Consider the following 22096-nt stretch of genomic DNA (forward strand, 5'->3'; position numbering starts at 1 on the left):
CCGCAGCGTTATTATTCCTGGCCACACCTGAGCTGTCAATCATTCACTGCGACCTGAAACCAGAGAACATCCTGCTGTGTAACCCCAAAAGATCCGCCATCAAGATCGTCGACTTCGGATCCTCCTGTCAGCTTGGACAGAGGGTGAGCAGAGCACACACACGCACACACTTATGGCATCACTCTAAACACACTGTGGGGCTCTGCTGTGAGAGAGGAGTTAAAGTCTTAAAACACAAGCAGAGCAGGAATACCAAGACTTTATCTCTAATTCCAGCTTCAGGATGAAGGATCACTTTTTCTGAATGAACAGCAACAGTTTGTGTTTCTGCTCCATGAGGAGATCACAGCGCCTCACAGTGGACAGAGAGAGAAACTGCAGACAGTCTCATCTTTTGGCTTTATGTTAACTGTGAATGATTCATCAGAGAGGGTATTTATAAAAAAAAGCTGAACATCTTCCTCACATCCTAACCTGTCTCCTCCTCTTCCTCCTCAGATCTATCAGTACATCCAGAGCAGGTTTTACCGCTCTCCGGAGGTGCTGCTGGGGATGCCGTATGACCTGGCGATTGACATGTGGTCTCTGGGCTGCATCCTGGTGGAGATGCACACAGGGGAGCCTCTGTTCAGCGGCTCCAACGAGGTGAAAACACACTTTCATCACATTCAAAGAAGTGTTGGGCTGTGGTTCACTCTTCATGAACATTCACATTCAATGTCTGTGTGTGTTTTTTCAGGTTGACCAGATGAATAAAATAGTAGAGGTGTTGGGGGTCCCTCCCAGCCACATGCTGGACGCTGCTCCCAAAGCCAGGAAGTATTTTGACAAACTATCGGACGGTCTGTGGACGGTCAAGAAGAACAAAGACATCAAGAAGGTACGGATCAGTCTGTGTGAGGAAGAGGAGAAGGAGGAGAAGCTTTGTGACCGTGTTCATGCTCAAACATGATGTGTGTGTTTCAGGAGTACAAGCCCCCAGCCACACGGCGTCTTCATGAGATTTTGGGGGTGGAGACTGGGGGTCCAGGAGGGCGGAGAGCAGGAGAGCCAGGCCACGCCCCCTGTGACTACCTGAAGTTCAAAGGTAAATAAATGCTGAGTGTTTCTGTTGTATTTTAAGAGGTTTTGTTGGTATTTTAATGAGACTGATTATAATTTGGATTTGACAACAAACCTTCTTTAACCCTGGTTCTGACTTTCTCCCTCTTTCAGACCTGATCCTGCGCATGCTGGACTACGACCCTAAAAGCCGCATCACCCCGTTCTACGCCCTGCAGCACAACTTCTTCAAGAAGACGACAGACGAAGGAACCAACACCAGTTCATCCACATCCACCTCTCCTGCCATGGACCACTCCCACTCCACCTCCACCACCAGCTCCGTCTCCAGCTCCGGTCAGCACACACACACATGTACACACACTGATACTCACTCTGACTCTTCACACACATACTGCTGTGTCATAAACAGAGTCAGAGCTGAGACCGGCTGAATGAACATCATTAATGGAGACTTTATGTCTGTTTCTCTCTGCAGGTGGCTCCAGTGGTTCTTCCAATGACAACCGTAACTACCGCTACAGTAACCGCTACTACAACTCTGCTGTTACACATTCAGACTATGAGATGACCAGCCCTCAGGTACACACACAATCTCACTGCATTGTTGTAGATTAGATTTAGGAGGTAGTTTTCATTATTAAGAGATTTCATGATCTGCTGTGAACAGAAACATCTCTCAGCTCCGAGAGCTGCACACGGCATACTTTGTGGGCTCTTTGTGAAGTCCTCTGCTGGAAGGTGCAGAGAGATTTCCACAGCTGTGACCCTCTTTGTTTCCTCCTTCACATTTGGCTTTTAGTGCAGGTCACACCACTGGGTGCTGAATCTTTTATCCAGTGTGCTCACATATCTCCTGAAGCTGGAGCGTCACAGTGTTTGTAAGACTCCTGGTTGTGTTTTAACTCCGCTAGACTAATGTTTGAGTCTTTAGGAGTGAGGAGATGAGGTGTCACATTTTTATTTATTCGACTATTAATTTATAATGAACTGAATCACTCATATGACTGTTTTCTTACCTTTGAAATATATTATTTTATCATTTTACTCGAACCTGGCAATAAAACTAGCACAAGGTGACTGTCGCCCATCTGACAGCTATTTGCTAACTGCACATAAAAATCAAGAGAGGGTGAAAGCATTTATTCCAGGTAACAGTAAAACCTTTGTGGGTCTGTGAGAGTCAGAGCCAGTGAAAATGTCAAAAGGCTCTGTGAAGAAATTATTTTTCATAATCAACAAAACTGCTGCTCATCCATTGTTGATTTTTGATAGTTCTTCCACGCTGTAAAAATTAAATGCTTGAAATGTCTATCTCTAAACGATGCTTTCAAACAACAGTCAGTGACTTTAGTTCATTCAGCCCGTGTGTCTCATTCGCTCTCACACTGAGCTGCTGGAGATTAGACACTCCTCCAAAAGTGAAGCCAAAACCTCCTAATCACTTCCCAGCAGGGTGAATGTTAGTTTAGGAAGCATAGTTTTTAAAAGCAGAAACGGTTTTACAGTCAGTATCACCGTCTCTCATGCTCATCACATGTGTCTGTGTCATGTGGAGGCCAAAAGCCCTGATCCAATGGGATTCATTGTGTAGCTCCAATCACAAGGTCGAAACAAAAGGTTAAAGTGTAAAAGGACTGATGAGCCTCAGGTAACTTTTTTCTAACATCAATTGATCCACTACTTTCAGTCATCTGTTAAAAGCCCCACAGTTAAAGGTTATTGTGACTCTTGGAGCTTGATGAGACGTCTTCAGTCCAAAACGCAGAGAAGCATCAGAAAACTGACCAGTAGTCACAATTCCAGCAGGTGTGTGTGTGTGTGTGTGTGTGTGTGTGTGTGTGTGTGTGTGTGTGTGTGTGTGTGTGTGTGTGTGTGTGTGTGTGTGTGTGTGTGTGTGTGTGTGTGAGTGAGTGTGTGTATGTGTGTTTGTGTGTGTGTGTGTGTCAGTCTCCTCTCAGAGTGTCTCACCTTTGTGTGACCTGTCCCGCCCCTCAGGCTCCCGCCCAGCAGCAGATGAGGATGTGGCCGGGCAGTGAAGGTGGAGGTGGGGGTCAGGACCCAGCATACACCCAGTTGCTGCTCCACAAGCCGGCCGCCTCCCAACAACACCAGCGCCACTTCCTGGACCAGCCCCACCACCCACACCCCACCTACTCTCACCACGGGAACGGTGGGCGTGGCCTGCGGCAGGCCGGGCAGACGGGCATCGGCGGAGGGGGAGGCCAGCAGGGATCCTCGCCCCAGATGAGTGACAGCATGGATGTGGGCGTGTCCCTCGGGCTGCACCACCTCGGGGCGGTGTCTTCCATGGAGGCGTCTCAGTTTGGCTCGGCCTCGCTGCCCCTCGCTCTGCCCATCGGACTGTCCGCCTTCCGGACTCGGACGGCCCCCACCGCCCCGGGGCCGCAAGCCCCGCCCCCAGAGGACTACTACCCCGCCTCCAACAACAATAACCCCGCCGCGGGGGGCCGAGGGAGGCCGGACTCAGACGAGGGGCCGGCCAACTCTTGATAAAACCTGAACCATGCCCTAAAGCCATACGATTTTAACTACAACTACTACGAGTCCACACACACGCCGAGTCAGAGACTCGAGGAGAACTGATGCTGCAGGAGACAGTTTGTACTGCATGAGAGGAGGAGGAGGAGGGGGAGGAGGAGCAGAGGAGGATGCTGGGAAACTCTCCTTTTATCTGGTTTTAGTTTGTTGTCTTCTGTTGCGGCTGGAGAGGAATGATTGTGACGAGTTTGTTTTTATTAATATTATTATTATTGTTGTTTAATATTCTGAGTTTCTCTCCGCTGTGAGGAGGTGTGTGTTCTTTGGTTGTTGTTTGAAGCCTGGAGAGGAGGAGGAAGAGGAGGGAGAGGGAGGAGCCGTGTTCACCTTCACACTGGTTCATACTTACAGCAGTCTTAACACACACACACACAAACACACTCAGACACACACACACATGAAGGAGACAGCGCCGTGTGGTTCAGGACTTCTTCTTCTTCTTCGTGTCCTCCCTCTGTCGGGCCGAGTGGGGGGGAGGTGGAGGGAGGAGGAGGTGACAGGACACTGAAGCCCTCCGTGCGCTCACACAGATCTCCTCCTCCTCCTCGTCCCCCCCGCTCCTCCTCTCTTCCTCCTCTCCTCCTCCTCCTCCTCCTGCTGCGTTCCTCCTCCAGACAGCTCCTCCTCTCTGTGCTGCTAATCACCATGACAACTGGTCCGGATTGCTGCTAAAGATCCAACACAGATCAATAAAGAAATAAAAGAAATAGAAACAGAATAAAAACTTTTTAACCCTTCTGCTTAAGAGAAAAGGATAAAGTAAGAACCACTGCATCTCAATGTATTTATTACTATTTAACATGAAAAAACAAACTGAAAGTAACCCTTTTTTCTGCTCTTCTTTGTTTGGTTGCCTTCTTTCTGCAGGTGAGCTCTGATTGGCTATTGTAACAGTGACAGTAACTGGTGACATGGGAATGACACCGGTTGTGGGGGCTGGGTGGAGGGGAGGGGTCGGGGCAAAATAAAGTTGGATATATAATAAGAATAAAGAGTATACTTTTGCACACCAAAGTCAAACAAACATCAGATCTCCGCTTTTCTTCCTGCTACTTGCATCCAACACCTCATGACATCACTTCCTGTCAGGGTGAAGATCAGCAACAGGTCACACAGAGGGCTGATACACCTGCAAGAAGCTCACACACAGTTTATGTGGTCACTGAGACATAAAGGAGGAGGAGATTAATACACAGATTATGCAACAAGTACATCCATTTAACATGACATCTTCAGTCCTGTGACTCTACCAAAGCTCAAACTCTTTGTGTTCTTCAGTTCGACCATCGTCTGAGCTCTGTGTGTGTTCAAAAATCCTTCACTCCTCTCTTCTTCTCTGCTGCTGACTGCTCAGACATCAACCCCTGCCTTAAGTTTAATGCTCTTGAAATGAATTGGGGGTAGCAAAAAAAAATGTTCATGTTGTTAGTGACACAAAGAAGCTATCACACACTGATGTCTCCTCCACAGTGTCAACAGGCAGAGGTGAGATGTACCCTAATGAACAAGTTCTGGATCATTTTTGTGTGTGTGTGTGTGTGTGTGTGTGTGTGATTAGGTTGTCTCTAGAATCACTCTAGTTCTGTAAAGTAAACTCCCATTGTTTCAACCAATCAGAGTTAAATACCGAGCACAGCCAGGTGATAAAAGCCTGGAATAACAAAATAAAAGGTCACTGTGTTTTGATGTTTTGTAGAGGAGCCTGGTATCCTGGAGGTTTCTGTTATGACAGGTTCTGGTAATAACTTTTGAAACTTCCTTTTGAAACCAGTGACGTGGCTACGATGGATTAGGAGTTGGAATGAAAACAGCTTCCTGTACAATGACTCAGCAAAGGTAACATGAAACCCGCTTCGAAGGGCCTTTGTTAAAGGATCCCATGGTATATGTGGTCTAACCATTATCATCTGCACTGATAGTAGGCTGTGGAGGCAGGGTGCCCTCTGCTGGACAAAGTGGGTAGTGACAATTTACAAACCAGAACGAAATTGTGTTTTATAATCTGATTTAAAGTGTCCAATCATCTTCATACCCAACAACAGAAACGCTGTGACACCCAACATCAGTAACATTTGGAGACATCAGCAGGTATATTTAAGTCAGATTTTAGTTCGTAGATCATTTAATATATATCAACGAAGGACTGAAACCAGAAAATTTTTCGATTTCTGTCATTTTCAGTTTATGATCCTTGAGCAGGTAATGGAGAGACAAACCGAATCTCTGCTTCAAAACCTTGGCAGGATTTTCAATCCAGATTAAGAGACTGAAATGTATCTTCATATGATGCCAAAAATTCCATCAGTATAAACATTTCTTATCTCTATTCATTTATTTTGAATGCCGGTCAGAGGGTCACTGTCAGGTTGCTTTACTGATTCACTGTAAATAACTGAAGAGCAGAAAAGAAAAAAACAGTTTTGTCCACAGGGGGGCGCCAAAATAAACACAAACCAAAGCTTTCCACAGGAGCTTTGAGACACACTCATACAGTACTACCACAGTTTTATTTTTATTAAAAAAAAAAAAAAAACATTTATATATGATAGATGCTTCTGTTCTTTCTTGAAAAGTTAGTGTGCTATTGTGTACAGAAGAGACTGCATTAAAAAAAAAAAAAAAAACAGAAGAAAAATAAATCAACAAGTATTTAAGAGAGGATGAAGTGACAACAAGTCCAAGCAGTGCCAAGCTAAAGCCGTGTGAGAGAGGTGGATGATCCAAGGCTGAAGGTCGACTGCTTTGATCTTTTAACGAATGGCAGGAAAACTTAACTCAACAACAATAATTCATCAAAAAAATATGACGAATATTTCACACAAAGTGAAAACACTTCATGACATGCAAAAACATCTCTTTAATCTTTTTAATTCCAGTAAACGTGAAACCAAAATGTCAAAATATATATGAATAAAAATAAATTACAACGCATGAAGGTATGTCATAAAACATAAGCAGTTTTCACCAAATATAAACACATTTTATGTAAAGCAAAATACAGGTAAACCACAGAAATATGAGATAAAATCAAATTAAGAAAAAAATCAAAAATATTTTACTTATTCAATTTCACACAAAATAAAAGTGTTTTTTTTTCTGATAATTTCTGATTTTCCTGAACACAGGGGTATCCAAACTAAGACCAGTCTGCTGACACATGTCACAGGACTTAGTAATTAGCTTGGTAAACTTATCAAATTTAGCTGAATTTTACAATCTCTTCCCTCTTTTTAGGTTAACTGCACCATAGAATATTTTTAGAGGAGAAATGGTTATTTAAATAAAGTATATGCTCTTATATGCCTGCAAAAAAAATTAAATATACAATATAGCCTACTGTTCCCATAGAGATGGAATAAAATTTTATTTTTACCTCTCCTTATGAAATGATGGGGATTTAAAAGTTAAGTGTGGGTGAACCACCACTGTGATACGTTTGGTCCATGAATATAGTTTCAAGAAGATAGACACAACTACAATCATTTCAAGAGAAAAGATAAACAATATAATTTGTTTTGTTTTGTTTTATTTTATCATTATAAAACATTTCTAAACGGAGTTCTCCTCCGCACCAGCAGGTGGCAGTGTAGCGCATTTTCCTTGTTTATGTTGTGGATCAGAAAGATGATTCTGTGAAGTGTCCGCGCGCAGTGTGGCTGTCACTGGGGTCGGAAGTGGAGCTCGCGGGAGACGGACGGACTGTCAGGTGTATCTTCAGCGTGAACAGGTAAACGAACAAAGAGCGCGGACTGTCAGTTTGTTGTTCGCTGTTTATAGTTTACTTATGCTAGCGGAGCTAATGGCAGAGTATGTGGAGGTGCCTGTTTCCAGCGGACTGTTGATGTTGTAACACCACAGTCACAGCCTGAGTTACCTGACTGCTCCCTGCTCAGTCTGAGGGCACAATCAGGTGTTACTGAGGGAGCCTGTGTGTGTTATAAACGGGTCTTCAGGGGATTTTAGGCTGTTCATACTGCTGATGCTTTCACACTTGTGAACATAGTTGAACAGACCTGAGGGGTTTGTTTATTTACTGACTGTTTCACCTTTCGTAAGGGAGATTTCAGCTTAAGTCTGACTCACCTTGATGATTTTATTTACTCGTATAGATATTGTTTAGACGAATGAAAGAAATTTACACATGGATCAGTCACATGGGGCTTTATTTGATCACTTTTGCGCATTAATTTGGATAAATTGACGATAAGAACGTGATTAAATAGACTTTTATATTCAAGGAAACAAAGGTACCATATTAGAAACACTATAAACACAGTTTAACAACAATATCAGCGACCCTGTACTGATACATTCCTCTGCTGACCTCTCTGTAGGGTGTAAAGCTTGTATAGGATGTTTATTCTAACACAGGGTTTTTACATTATTTATGATGAACAAAGGAAGCAGTTTTCTTTGTGTCAGAGGTAAAATGAGTCTGATCTTTGTTCTGACCTGAGAGTGGGGACAGACAGTTGGACAGAGAGGTTGATAATCAGTTAATATCATAACCAGCAGACCTCACTCAGCACACACCCTGTAACAGTCTCTGCTCTTATCTGTCCTCAGGCTGTCAAACAACTATTCAGCAGGTTGTTTATGAAGAACAACAAACGACAGCCTGACTAAATGACTGACTGACTGCCGCAGGGGTCTACGGGAAAGATTAAAGAACATTAGAGGGACAAATTCCCTGACTGGTCTGGCTGTAGTTTAGTGAACTGTTTAGTTCAGAACATTTTGAGTATTTATTTCTCTGTCTCAGTCTGTTCAGGTCTTCCAAAGGGTAGATTTCTATAAATAACTTCATTACAGAATATTTAACACTAGTTTTTGTTCCCCATGAAACCTGGGAGCCTTAATATCAACCTGAACATTTTAATTTATTTACATATTTGCTCTCCATCCTCCATCAGTGAGTTAGACCATCACTTGTTACTTCTGAGAGGGTCAGCAGGTGTTTAGAGAAATAGAGGGATCTTTTAGTTGGCGCCTCCTGTTTGGAGGAGTGATATTAATGTGATCTTACAGATTTTTAAAAGTTACTGCTGATAAATTTGTCTTAAGATCAGTCAAAGGAGAGAAACAATAGGAGGTGGTGAAGGTCACACTATCATGTGTAAAAAAAACAAAAGGAAAGAGAAATAATCAAAAATATGTTAAGATGATGTAAAAAGTGTTGTGTGTTCTTTTCAAAACTACTACCACCTCTTCCCCCTAATGGACAACACCACAAGCAGTACAAATGGCATAAAGTAACAGCAAGTTTTTGTGTCTTGTTTTAAGTCTATAAAAAAATCTTGTTAGACTTAATATGATCCAGATTCACCTGAAAAGTCCAGACAAGTCTTAATTCGAAATATTTAAAGACAGAAATGACAGATTGTGTTTTTTGTGTTTCTGAAATCAGCCAATGAGAACGGTTGCAGTCCTCGGAGGGGGGATCGGGGGTCTGGCAGCTTCATACTACCTCAGCAAGAGCCCCCAGATTACCAAGGTAACACACACAACCACACACACACACACACACTTGGAAAAAAAAACCTGCAGGTCCCCTAAACTGATAAAATCATTGTAGACTGTCTTAGTGGTAACCCAGCAAACCAGCAGGTGGGACATCAGGTGATGCCTCCTCGCCTGATGTTGGAGCTGCTGCAGAAGAAAACAAAATGTTAAAATACAAAAAAAAAACAGAATTGGACATCAAAAATCAACTATGGACACTAAAAGACAATAAATAATTACGCCAAAGGTCTGTAAATGGAATCAAAATTTATATTACTCTGATGAAATGTGAAAAAGAGGAGACTAAATATTGAGTAAACGGGGACGGGACTAGATAAGCTCTGCTTCTCCCGTCTTCCCTTTCGGACATGTACAATGTGATCATCTATTGACAATGTGTGATGTTGTATATGTGTGTCAACATGACCGAAATAAAATCAATTCAATTCAATTCAAAAATCGTATTAAAAAAAACTGTATTTAACAGGTAAAGATTCGTCTTCCTTCTTCTTCTTATTAGAACTAATCTCTAAATCTTTTTCTGTTTTCAAATTTAAATTGAATCTAAATTTTTTAAAATGAGACAAAACTGGTAAAACAGTTTGAAAGGTAGGTTTAAAATTGGTCTTTTTGGATCAGTGCCTGTGTCTTAAAAGTGGTGACAACCAGATTAACGAGATTAGATGATTTTACTGTCCTTTGAGCAGCCAGATTATCATTCAGACGAATCAATATGATCAAAACACATGAGATTTATTTCTGTCTCTATTTTCTATCCGTCTCCCTCTGTAGGTCATACTTTTGGAGTCCAGCGGGCGGTTCGGGGGCTGGCTTTGGTCCACCAGGAGGTCTGACGGAGCTGTGTTTGAACATGGACCTCGTGGGGTCCGGCCTGCAGGGGCGGTGGGACGAAACACTCTCAACATGGTGAGAGATTAAGGAGACATTTTAAAAGATGTGAAGTTCTGAGACACTGCACTGAAACTGCTCCCCTCTGCTTAGAGGGATGATCATAGAGCAGCTTTAGGATACAACAGTGGATCGGGATCTTTAAAAAACCTTCACCTTGGCTCATATTAAGTCAGTGTGGTTTCTCCATGTGTGCAGGTGGAGGATCTGGGTCTTGCAGGTGAGATCCTACCTGTCACCTACAGCCACGTCGCCTCCAAGAACAGATTCCTGTATGTAAACGAACAGCTGCACAAGATGCCTTCAGGGCCCAGGTAGGAGTGGGAAAAAAAGCCCCATCTGTGTGTTTTTATTCGTCTATGAGTATGTAACGAGGTTGTGATGCTTTCATTTCTGATGTCTTCTCTCTGTCTCGTCGCTCTCTCAGTGGACTTGTGAGGACCATCCCCCCCTTCTCCCGCCCCCTCCTGTTGAACGTTGCCATGGAGATTATGAGGAAGAGAGGGAAGGAGGAAGATGAGTCGATCCATTCGTTTGTTTCCAGGAGGCTGGGGGAGGAAGTGAGGAGGCTGCAGATCATTCATCATTCATTCATAAAAATCTGTGATTCAGAACAGAGCGTTCATTTATTTATACCACTGTTAGTCCTGAAGTCTAACACATTTTCACTGTGTGTGTGTGTGTGTGTGTTTGTGTGTGTGTGTGTGTGTGTGTGTGTAGCTGGCAGACATAGCCATAGACAGTCTGTGTCGAGGTGTATTTGCAGGTGACTGCAGGAAGTTGAGTGTGCGCTCCTGTTTCCCGATCCTCTTCGACGCAGAGCAGAGGAAAGGTTCCATCGTACTGGGGATGCTGCTGGGATCAGGTAAAGGGTAGATTTATTTTAATGAGGGGATATTGTGCTTTTTTCATGCTTTATTTTGTCCCTTTGGTGCCTCTATAGCAGTTCCATATAGGCTTACGTTAAAAAAAAAAAAAAATTCTTTCTTATTCAGCTTCTGTCTGAAATATTTTGTTCAGGCACCCTGCACCACAGACCCCCTTCCCTCTGATTGGTCAGCTTCTATAGGCCTGTTCAGGGCAGAGCTATGAGCAGACCTTGGTGTTTGAGGTCTGCCCCTCAAAAGGGGCAGTCATGAACCATTAGACGATACTTATGTGATGACCTCATAATTTCAGGAAGTCTAGTTATGATCTCATTCTAGGCATTTTTAAAACAGAGCATTTTGATCAGTTCACAGAAAGATTCAGGGATTTCATATGAACATATGAACATGTAGAGGTGTAATTTGAACATCCTGAATTGTTACTTTATATCTGTGTTTGAGATATGGGAAAGCAGAATACCCCTCTTTAAAAAATAATCATGTGACGAACATAACACATGAAACATGAACGCTGGCTCCTTACCCTTCATGCACAGCAGGCATTAAAACCTCCCGTGCTCAAAGTGAGAGTCTACTTGAGATCACAGTGAGTCATAGAGAAGTCTGTTAAAGACAGCAGGACTTCCTTCATCACTTGAGCTGTATCCACACATGAACTACACTTCTAAACTAAGCTGCATGTGTGAATCCAAAGTGCTGAACTTTTTCACCCTGACTCTTTCCGGCCACCCGGAAAGAAATCTGCAGGCAGTCAGGTGGAGCTGATGTGAGAATGCAACAGGAAATAAGTGGAAAAAAAAATACACTGCCAGCAAGTGTGTGTGTGTTTGTGTGTGGAGTCATAGTGTTTAAAACAATGTGACTGGTATAAACCAGGAAGTGTTTCACGTAACAGGAAGAACCCAAACATGAGGTTGAAGAAGAGAATCATAGAAAATGTCATCACAGTGGAGATATCATCGTGTTGCTTCATCCTCCATCAGGTTGAGAATGTAACACTGTGGCTCTCACTGATTCAGACGTCATGTTCTGACTCAAGGCCCCCGGCTGAAATCCTGCTGGTCTGACAGGGAAGACTTCACACAGAGAGGGGCGTTTAAACATGAACCAGCAAGATGGGACAGTTTCAGGTCTAGAGGTCCTGGAATTATTCTAGATGTTTCCAGGAATACAAATCCTGTGAGACAGGATTTACAGGACAAGATCAGCCAAGAGAAGACATACAACTTTTTCCACAGGGGGGCGCTGAAACCCTGCATAAAAACGAAGGCGCTGTCACTTTAAGGATGCAGGCTGTGAAGGATTCATCCTGATGGAAACTGACCAATTAACCTGATTTATGTACAGGTTTTTTGTGTTTAGATACCTTTAAACCACTGTGCAATTTGCTAAAAATATTAAAAATGATCCTAAGGAGCGCGATCCTGAACTCTTTTAGTTTGGTCTGATTTTTGTGTTTATGTTTTAATCTCCTCTGACTCCTGAGTCAGATAATATGTGAGTGATTCTTGTGTGATTCCCCCTACAGGTGGGAGTCCGGTGGTCCCTCCTGGTCCTCTGGCTCAGAGGTCGGTCAAAGAGTCCTGGGCTCAGTGGTCTCTGATCAGAGGCATGCAGTCTCTCCCTGAGGCGCTCACAGAGTTCCTGCAGCGGAGCGGGAAGGTTGAGCTGCACAGAGAGGCCGCTGTGACGAAGATCAGAGTGTCAGAGAGCAGCTGGACGGTGAGTGAGGTCACCTGGAAGTGTCACACACATGAATCTGACGACATGGAGCTGCTTCTTAAAAACCTGTCTGTGCACCTTTGTGTGTGTAGATCAATTTGGAGGATGGAGTCATATCAGCTGATCACATCATCTCTGCTCTCCCAGCTAAAGGTTTTGGGCTGTCTCACTCATTTTTACAAACTTCTATAAATAGTAAACACTCTTGATTATGAGCGGAAATATCATCCTTAGCTCCTCTCTCTGTCTCTCTGTCCTCCCACAGCTCTGTCCTCAGTCCTCCCCTCCTTCTGTCAGCCAATGATCAAGCAGCTACAGGACATCTCCATGGTGACAGTGGCTGTGGTAAACCTGGAGTACGAGGGCTCCATCCTTCCTGTCACGGTGAGAAGTTTCTTAAGTTTGAATTCAGAAACCACACAGAGAGGCTTAAAGCTGAAGAAGCAAAGACGTTAAAGAGTTTAAAAATCTCAGACGCCACTTTGAATGGTTTTACAGGAAACTGTGTTGGATGGATTATTAAGCAGACACTAGTTGGCACACTCCTTTTGTATCTCTTATGATACAAAATTTTCCTTAAAATTTCATAGAGACATATAACATTAACACATTTTTAGGTTGACCTTATCTCAGACAGCATATGTAGTTTCTACATGCTTCGGATTAGACGTAGCTTCAGCAGCTTAGAGCTGACAGGTGATCTGATTGAGTTAACAGGAAGTGACACAACATGAGGATGGCTTATTAGTTCAAAATGATTTTTCAGTACAACTGCTACTAACTGTAGATTTAACTTTCTGCTCAGGCTTCATCAGTACATGTTCCTGTTTGGTGTGAAGTGATAAAACTGATATCAGAGTGTGTGTATGCTTGTGTGGGTGTCTTCAGGGTTTTGGTCACCTGGTTCCTTCCTCTGAGGATCGCGGCCTGCTCGGTGTGGTCTATGACTCTGTCCCCTTTCCTGAACACAACAGACCTGGAGGACACACAACCAGACTGACGGTACACACACACACACACACTCTCTTAGTCGCAATCTTTTCAAAAGCAGCTGTAGACCTTCATTGAGTCACACCCCTGACTATGGTCCTGACCCTGTCCTGCAGGTGATGATGGGCGGAGCCTGGTTCCAGGAAGCATTTGGAGATCCAGATTCAGTGTCAGAGGAAGAACTCTTGGCGAGGGCCACCAGTGCCGTGCAGACACACCTGGGAGTGAGCTCAGCGCCAAGCTGGAGCCGAGTGGTGTTACAGAGGGTATGACACAAACACACATACACACACACACACACACACACACACACACACACACACACACACACACACACACACACACACACACACACACACACACACACAGCAGAGAGAAATCAATCCTCCTGTGTTTATTATTCAAACACATTCAGGTTTGACACTCGTCTGATTTTAGGGGAATGATCTTTTTTATCACTCTGACCACACTGTGCTTTAATGACTACACAAACCAAGCCACAAATGGTCCATTTCTACTGATCCTGTTTAGATGTTTTCTACTTATAGTAACTCTTTACCCCAAATTTAAGCCACGTTCACGTGACAGCTCCAGGTATAAATCCTGTTTCAAGACATTTTGAGCCAAAATGAGGGACATCATTGGTTATAACCGGTAGAAATGACTGCAGCAGGTCAAATTTTTTTATATATCAAGAACTAATTATTTTAACAAAGGGAAAAAGGTTAGATATCTGTGTATGTCATGTGTATGTGACTCACATAAAGAGTAGTGAGGCTGAAAATGAGACAAATGCGATCAGTAAAATTTGCAGGAAGCTGAGTTCAGTCATCCCTCCGTCCCTGTTGTTTCTGAATTTTTCCTTTAAAAAGTTGTTTTGTTTTCTGGTGACAAGCTACCCATAATATTTGTGTTTATGTCTGGTGTTTTCTCTTGTTAGGACTGTATACCTCAGTACTATCTGGGACATCATCGGAAAGTTGGTGAGTATCAACTCCACCCGTCTGAAAGTCACTTATTAATAAAGTGTAGTCAAACACACCACTGACGGTTGTTGTGCTCACTAAATCTTCCACTCTCAAGTTAATAACATTCAGAGAAGTGGATTGGATTTAAATGAAGACCTTGTGTAAACCCTCATCCAGGGACAATTTCTTAAACTAATGTAGTAGTAAAGATTTTAAGGACTCATCTCCTCTCAGCACAGTGCAAAGGCCAGGTTCACATCATGTCAAAAAGCAGGTGTTAGAGAGTTTATAATCTTTGAAATAAAACTTAAAACAATCTGAATAAAAAAACTAAAGGTTAAGTCTTAGGTTTTGACGTGTTTCATCATTTTAACGTCTGTCTCTTCAGAATCCCTGCGCAGCTTCATAAAGGAGAACAATTTGCCGCTCACTCTCACGGGCTCCTCGTTTGACGGCGTGTCAGTGAATGATGTCATCTTCAGTGGACGGACAGCAGCAGAGAAGCTTCTGGGAGCTGCAGTTTGATAGATTCAATCTTTGTTTACTTTCTCAAAAGCATTTAATCTGATTTAATCTGGGGTTTTCACTCTTAACACCTCTAATGTCTCTCATCCTGAGCGCAGTCTTTCAAAAGGGTACGTCTGTCTCTGAAAGCACAAAATGATTCACGGCAGTCGCTTCATGTCAGACCTGCTGGAACAGCTGTGAATGTAATCATGTTGATGCAGTTTCTTTGCTTCAGTGTATAAAGTTAATATTGTATTTTACCTATAATTTAATAAAAAAAGGATCAAAAACAGGTTTGTCAGACTGTTTTTACCTTGGCTTCGCATTAAACTGTTTTCATAACAGATTTAACCTTTGTGTCACCCATTGCAAAGTAACCTGATCAAAGATTAAACAGTGGTGGAATTTTTAATTGTACAGAAGTTTTTGTTCATTGTTTACAAGAAAAACAGTAAAACTTCATTCTTGACAGTTCTTACATTTCAGTTCTCAACAGAAGAGGTATTAAAGTCAAAGTGTTTCATTGTTTTTTTGTATTTCTTCTTTTTTATTTTACCTTTTTTTATCAGTTTGTGGTTTGTTGTTAAAAAAAAGAGTGCTCAAATCAAATGAGACTGAAACACATCAGATGTAAGAAAGCAGAATAGATAACATAAAAGATTCGCTCACGTTTAAATTTTGACAGTGAAATGAAGAACAGCCAGACCTCAGAGGTAGAAATGATGGTTTTATTTACTGAAGGAAAAAGTTTAACTTTATACAACTTCTCAACGTCTCCTGATGAGACGGATTAAAATAAATCTTGCTCTCCTGCAGTGTCGCTATGTGTCCACTGGGGGGCAGTAAACACACAGACACACTACCTTAGGCCCAGTTTCTTCTTCTCTTTGTGTTTCTTACGGACCACCTCGATGTTCCGATCCTTCCACGTGCTCTTCCTCAGTTTGATGGGTCGACTGCCGACGTATTTCCCTGCAGACACACAAACACACATGGAGTGATCCTTTAGTGTGGAAATAAAACTAACATGAAGACAGAGCAGCAAGAGCTAAAATAAATATCAGAGTGCTGTTTGGACATCATGTGTGAGAAGTGTGAGGCTGACCATTCATCTCTCTCATGGCTCGCACGTAATCGTTTGGATCCTTGAAGCTGACGAAGCCGTAACCTTTTGTTTTCCCTGTTCGCTTGTCTCTCACCACCTGATCCCAACAACAACAACATCATCAGTTAAATCGACCTGTCTGTAAAGTTTGACATAAGACTACAGCTAAAAAGCCCCAGAAGCAGCATCTTATGAGTCACATCTGATGATTCATGGGCAGGTGAACAAAGCAGCTCACCTTAGCTTTGAGGAAAGACGGGTATCTGCTGAAGGCTCGGGCCAAGATGTCGTCGTTCACCTCGTTTCCAAGGTCACCGCAGAAGATACGGAAATCATCTAAGACACAGAGAGAAGACAAAAGACACTTTGACTCGAACATGTAAACGACGTCCTGCAGCCAAACTTTAACTGAACAGCTCTGACGGCTGCTTCTCGTCCTCCTGTGAGATGAGAGCACAGAGCTTCAGCTGGTACAGTCACAAACTTTAAATCTGGGCTGAATAATCTCAGCAAACCAACACTGACAGTAATATCTTCATTATCCTACTGTTAACTTTCATGCCAATGTTAACATCCCTGACTGCAGAGTAAGTGAATTATTTTCTGATGTTCTCTGAAGGTGTATAGTTATAGTGTTGTTTTTTTTCGCACACTTTCGCTGTTTGAAATGGTTTTATCGGAGAGTCCCCGGCTGCGTTCACAGTCCTCTTGTCTTTACCTAACTCCCACTCCAACAGGCTGGAGTCCTCCCAGCTGCTTCCTGCTGCAGTTCGGATACACTTCTTCACCTTCTCCGTCTTCCCTTTCTTCTTGTCCTCTGTAGCGCTCTCTACAGGCTGAAACACAAACATCACGTCTTACACATTAGTTATTTCAGGTGATGATCAAAAACATTTTAAAGTTTAGTCAGAAAAAAAAAAAGTAGTTTCCCATCTGATCCGTTCATTAAACCCCCAGAAATAAATTAAAACTAGTGACATTTTAAGGAAGAGTGTTATGTCCTTGTTGTTTAAATAACCTGGTCAGCTTTCACATGTGACTGTGATGGTATTCAAACAACATGGAGCTGTCTGTATCCAGGCTGATTCTCTCTGAAAGTCTAAATGAAGTTAAATCGGAAAAGCTCTTTGGTCATCAGCAGAGTGCAGACCGGTGGCTCACCTCAGGGTGTGGGGGCTCGGGCTCAGGCATGCTGGGTCCGATGACGGTGCTGCTGTCGTCACTCTCCTTCTTATCCAGCAGACCTGCAGCCTTCACCGCAGCCTGCTGCTCTGCAACCCGCGCTGCCAGCTCCTCCTGAAACAGCCAATCAATGACTCTCAGCTCTCCTGTGACTCAGCGTACAGCAGAAGAACTCCTGATACTCCTCATTCCAATGACCAATGACAGAGCAGGGTTAGCAGTGAAGTCACATTTTCTATCGTTCTCTTTCATGACACTTTTTAACACTTTAAAAGTGTAAAACAACTAAAGCAGATATGAGTCAAAGTTCAGTACCATCCTGGCCTGTCTCTGAGCTCTGACATCGATCCTCTTGTGTCCCGCAGGAGGAGCAGTGTACACAGTCGGAGCAGCCTGGATGATTGACGGCGTCGGTTTGATGGGGGGAGGAACTTCCTGTCTGGAGGGAGGGGCTGAAACCATGGGAACCATCTCATTCACCTGGCACAAGAACACACACCACAGAAGTTATCCCATCATTAGCAAGGAGCAGTGGGACATAAAACATAATGCTCTTCACATAGACTGTTGTCATGGTGACACTTACCTGAGGAGCAGGTGCACGTATGTGTTGGATGGGCTGGGGAGCACCTGGAGGTCCCTGACCCTGCAGGTTGGGAGGCAGCATCATGGGAGGAGGGGGAGGAGGCCGTGGGAGAGGCGGTGCTATGTGAGGACCACGCATCATGGGCAGCCTCTGACCTCCTGATGGCACAGATAACGACAGGCGCGTGAACGCTGAGTCGTGGTTTAAGAGTTAGAGCAGATACTCAAAGCGTTTACACTCAGTAACATCAGAAAAATAGTGTGTTTGTTCACTTCTAGTGAATTGTGTTCACACAAATCTCCCATATTTGCTTCCACGGGAACGCGGACATCACACATACGTCGCCCAACAACCAAACTTCAAGACTGCCCAGCCTCATGTTTCCCAGATGTGACTGTTTTAATTCTTGACTGCTTCTTACTTTGTTTTGAATTGGTGTTTCAGAACGGCTTGGTTTCGATGTGCTGATGTCTGAATGTTTTTGTCATTTTTATTGTGTAACTGTCTGCTGCTGCTATACCAGGTCCTTCTTGAAAAAGAGACTCCAAATCTCAATGAGGCTTTTATCCAGTTAAATAAAGGATATAATATAATAATAAAAAAAACATTTATACTAAATTAAAATTAATAATAACAACTTCATTCAACACCTCTGGTGTAAAAAACGAGGGAGGAGGAGATGCTGCTAGTTCAACTGGTAAAAGTAGTCTGAAGGTGATCGTACCAGGTCTCTGCAGGATGTGAGGGACGAATGCTGGCCTCAACATAGGAGGACGAACTGGTGGAACTGAGACAGAGACAGAAAGAGAGCGTCAGCAAAGTTAAACACAGAGCTACCTTTCAATACATCATAGACAACTGTTAAACACAGATTTCTCACCTGGTCCCACAAAGGCCGGCGGTGGGGGACCAACAAAACTTGCAGCTCGAGCCTCTAACGTCTGCTGGACCTGAGAGAGGGGGTGCGATACACACAGAGTGAAGACATGAAGAGTGAGAGAAACAAACATAAGACTCCAAAATAGAAAAACAGAACAGAGCTGAACTCACCTGCCTGTAGGTGTTGGTGCCTATGATCGGGCGCACCAGAGGAACTGCTGTAACAGACAGAGCAACAGGGAGACCCTCCAAGACAGGTGGGCTTCCTGTGACAGGTACTGGACCACCGAGAACCTCCTGCTCAAAACTACAGAAGAAGAAAACCAGAGTCAGAGTAAGAAATCTGTTTCATCATAATCCAAGAGAACAAGAGCTTCTGAAAAACAGAAACAACCCCACCTTTACGTTTACAGCTCCCTCAGACTGGAGTTATCATCCAGGAAATAATATGTTAGATAATCTTCTCTTTGTTAAAAAGTATGTTATTTTACGACAGGTTCAATCCCTCAATTTGATACTTTCCTTAGACCAGAATCTCCTGAATAACGTTTTCTCACTGAAACTTGATATCCATTGTTTGTGTTTTCATGATTTACTTATTTACTTTTCATTTTTTTATTTTTTTTTATTGTGCTCTTGTTAAGTCTTTTCTACTCTGGGTAACAACATCCAAAGTCCCAAAATAAGGTGACACATCTCAAGATGATTCTTCATGATAAAGACTACTAAGCTGTGAAAGACTATACAGATAAAAAATATGAGTGATACAGAATCTAGAGGTATCAGGCGTCACACTGAGAACCAAAATCTTGTTACTCTTACTAAAAAGTCAATTAATGAAAGAAAAACAGACTTTTCTGACTTGTTTCAGATTTCCAACGGCGGTGCCACAACTACAATTAGATAAAGCTTCTTTTTGACCTTTTTAAGTGGAACTACATTTTTAGCAGCTTGGAGGTAGAGTCCCTGTTTTATTGATAAGTCTGTGTCAAAAGAGGTCAAAGTGTCTCCCAGACACACATCAGAAGTACACATACTAATGTGAGCTGTATGTTTGAACTTTACCTGATATGTGCTGCTGGTATCAAATTTAAAACAAGGATTTATTAGTAGCAAAGTAATAACATGTATAATTTCTAATGTTTTACATGTCATCTGCACTATTTTCAGTCACATTGAGGGTTAAACTGTTAAAAGATTTACCGCAGTGTCCCATCTTAAAACATCACAGTGGTCGTTTGTTCGCAATGATTCGATCTTGAAGTGCTATAACCAGCATTCCCCTGCTGATGACCATATTCAATCTGTGCACTGCAGATGGTGACTGATGCTATAATAAGAACATTTATTGGTGGGTTAAAGTGATCCTTTAAATACTCACAGAGCCATCTCAGCCTCCATCTCCTTCAGACGATCCTCTCCGGACTTCAGCGCCATGCTGGGGGGAATTAAGAGTTTAACTTACTCCTATGTGTGTTTAAATTAAAGATACATGTTATTAAAGCTTTAACTAATGTCCATTGCCTCTGATAACAGGCTAGGTCCAGTTTAATCCTGTAAGAACGACTTGAGTTATAAAAGTCAAGATTACAGTAGGTTCATCGTCATCGTAGAAAGGAAATATTGCTGCAGACTCACCTTAATCGATGCTTTGGACACTGTAGATGTAGTTATTTTCCTCTCAAAGACTGAATTATCCCCCCGGTCTAACAGGCTCCCAGTGAAGTAACGCTGGTTAGCACAACACAAGCTAACTAAGATAGCTCTACGAAATCAACTAGCGACTGTTAAAGTTAACCGTCTCCTCTGTGGAGCTTTATACGGGCTACTGTGTTAATGTTGGCTTCCCATGTTGGCTGAAACAAATAAAATTATGTGGTAAATGATAATTTTCTTGCTAAAGAAGGAATTGTGTGCGAACGAAGGAAGCTACTCCGTCCATTTTGTTCTTCTCGTGTTGTTCTGGCTGTAGTTTCCTTCTGCTTCTTTGCTGGTAGCGACCATTATCGCCGCCTACTGGACCTCCTGGAGTATGACGCGACTGTCTCCATCACATCACTAGACATGGAGATGAACCAACCACTGTTTAAAGTTTATCCAAATATTTTTTCAATCTAGCTGCAGAGTTTATATCTTTAATATTTTTAAGATATAAACAGATGTGAACTTAGTAATTTTGGAGCCCAAAGCGTCAGGCATGTGGAAGTCTACATTCATTGTTCTCTATTGCAATCCTTATTTAAGATATTCATTCATAATGTGCTCTCACTGTGAATTCCTTTTTATTATGAACGGTAAGATATCTGTATTATATCTGAATGTATTTTAGTGTCAGATCATAACGTCAAGCTGTCATTGTCATCAGTTATCTTGGCCAAGACACTTTTTACTCATGACATTTTTTACTTTCTTCTAATTACGATGCAGTTTCAATATGAGGAGTTTTAGAATTATAAAATAGAATAATCAATTCTTAACCATAACTTCACACAGCCTTGGTAGGCGGGGATGAGATCTTGCCTAGACCAGCTCAGTGCACCAAATGTGTTTTCCCTGTCTTCTTTCTGTTTTACTACAGACTCTCCTTCTTTGATGGCTCATCAGTTGTTGATGTTTTCATGAGATCTGATTATCTTGTATTGTCAAATGTTGTTTGGTGTTGTTTTTGTGATGACTCTGTCAGGTTATGATGACCCAGAAAATAAAATGATGGTCCTCTGTAGAAGACCACCTGCCTTGCAAATGCTAGCTGTAAGACAGTTTCTTTGTTTTTTTTTCATCTGTCATTTGATATATCTCAAGAAAACGGGCGATTGGCTGCTCTCTATACCACCTATATAAACACTTGTATAATATATCAAACAAGTGTCTATGTGGTGAAAAATTAGTGTCTAGTATGTAAAATTCCAAAGATACCAGAATGGCCTACTGATCTGGAAAAATTGTCAGTATGCATGGGTCCAATATATCACGCATACTGTTTCCCACAATGCAGCTACAGTAAAACAACACTAAAGTTTGACACGAGTGAAGTGAAACACAGGTGAATCTTGTCACTCCAAGATGTAGGTAAAACCTGTTTTACAGGTAACTGTTCCTGTAAGAAAAATGAACTTAAGTCCCTATAAACCACTTATTAATCTTTCTTTAAAACTGAAAGTTGAGGCAGGTGTTTTTTTTTTTTTTTTTTTTTTTTTTTTTTTACAACACCGTCTTACTGCAAAACAGACTATAT

At 42.4% G+C, this 22096-nt stretch overlaps 3 protein-coding genes across 5 annotated transcripts in view; 2 read left to right on the forward strand and 1 right to left on the reverse strand.

Annotated features, from left to right (window-relative positions):
• Positions 1-4016, forward strand: part of dyrk1b (dual-specificity tyrosine-(Y)-phosphorylation regulated kinase 1B) — a 53616-nt gene extending 49600 nt beyond the window's left edge. For both annotated transcript variants that reach the window (XM_074683379.1, XM_074683377.1), the window contains exons 7-13: positions 7-143; positions 499-645; positions 740-880; positions 967-1087; positions 1216-1398; positions 1541-1644; positions 3061-4016. In XM_074683379.1, the coding sequence (XP_074539480.1) occupies positions 7-143; positions 499-645; positions 740-880; positions 967-1087; positions 1216-1398; positions 1541-1644; positions 3061-3576 (1349 nt within the window). In that variant the 3' untranslated portion in view covers positions 3577-4016. The remainder of the gene's footprint in view (positions 1-6; positions 144-498; positions 646-739; positions 881-966; positions 1088-1215; positions 1399-1540; positions 1645-3060) is intronic.
• A 3260-nt stretch (positions 4017-7276) lies between these two features.
• Positions 7277-15423, forward strand: ppox (protoporphyrinogen oxidase). The gene is made up of 13 exons (XM_074682591.1): positions 7277-7351; positions 9032-9118; positions 9919-10053; positions 10234-10349; positions 10463-10595; positions 10756-10900; positions 12451-12644; positions 12737-12797; positions 12910-13028; positions 13533-13646; positions 13751-13900; positions 14575-14617; positions 14991-15423. Exons 2-13 carry the CDS (start codon positions 9035-9037, stop codon positions 15125-15127), a joined length of 1431 nt encoding a protein of 476 aa, XP_074538692.1. The 5' UTR covers positions 7277-7351; positions 9032-9034; the 3' UTR covers positions 15128-15423.
• A 399-nt stretch (positions 15424-15822) lies between these two features.
• rbm42 (RNA binding motif protein 42) lies at positions 15823-20861 on the reverse strand. 2 transcript variants are annotated; one of them, XM_074682663.1, is made up of 12 exons: positions 20500-20861; positions 20243-20299; positions 19033-19168; positions 18863-18932; positions 18707-18769; positions 17983-18173; positions 17712-17876; positions 17376-17510; positions 16933-17050; positions 16453-16550; positions 16215-16311; positions 15823-16081 (listed from the first exon to the last, which is right to left on the reverse strand). In XM_074682663.1, exons 2-12 carry the CDS (start codon positions 20296-20298, stop codon positions 15969-15971), a joined length of 1242 nt encoding a protein of 413 aa, XP_074538764.1. In that variant the 5' UTR covers position 20299; positions 20500-20861; the 3' UTR covers positions 15823-15968. The 2 variants fall into 2 exon arrangements, with proteins under 2 accessions (XP_074538764.1, XP_074538763.1); XM_074682662.1 differs by having other exon boundaries at positions 17983-18140; positions 20500-20859.
• Between the last annotated feature and the right edge of the window lie 1235 nt (positions 20862-22096).

The sequence above is a fragment of the Halichoeres trimaculatus genome, unplaced genomic scaffold, assembly GCF_033239565.1.
Source record: "Halichoeres trimaculatus isolate MK-OKI-2021-1 unplaced genomic scaffold, fHalTri1.1 fHalTri1_scaffold_12, whole genome shotgun sequence".
Lineage (NCBI taxonomy): Eukaryota > Metazoa > Chordata > Actinopteri > Labriformes > Labridae > Halichoeres > Halichoeres trimaculatus.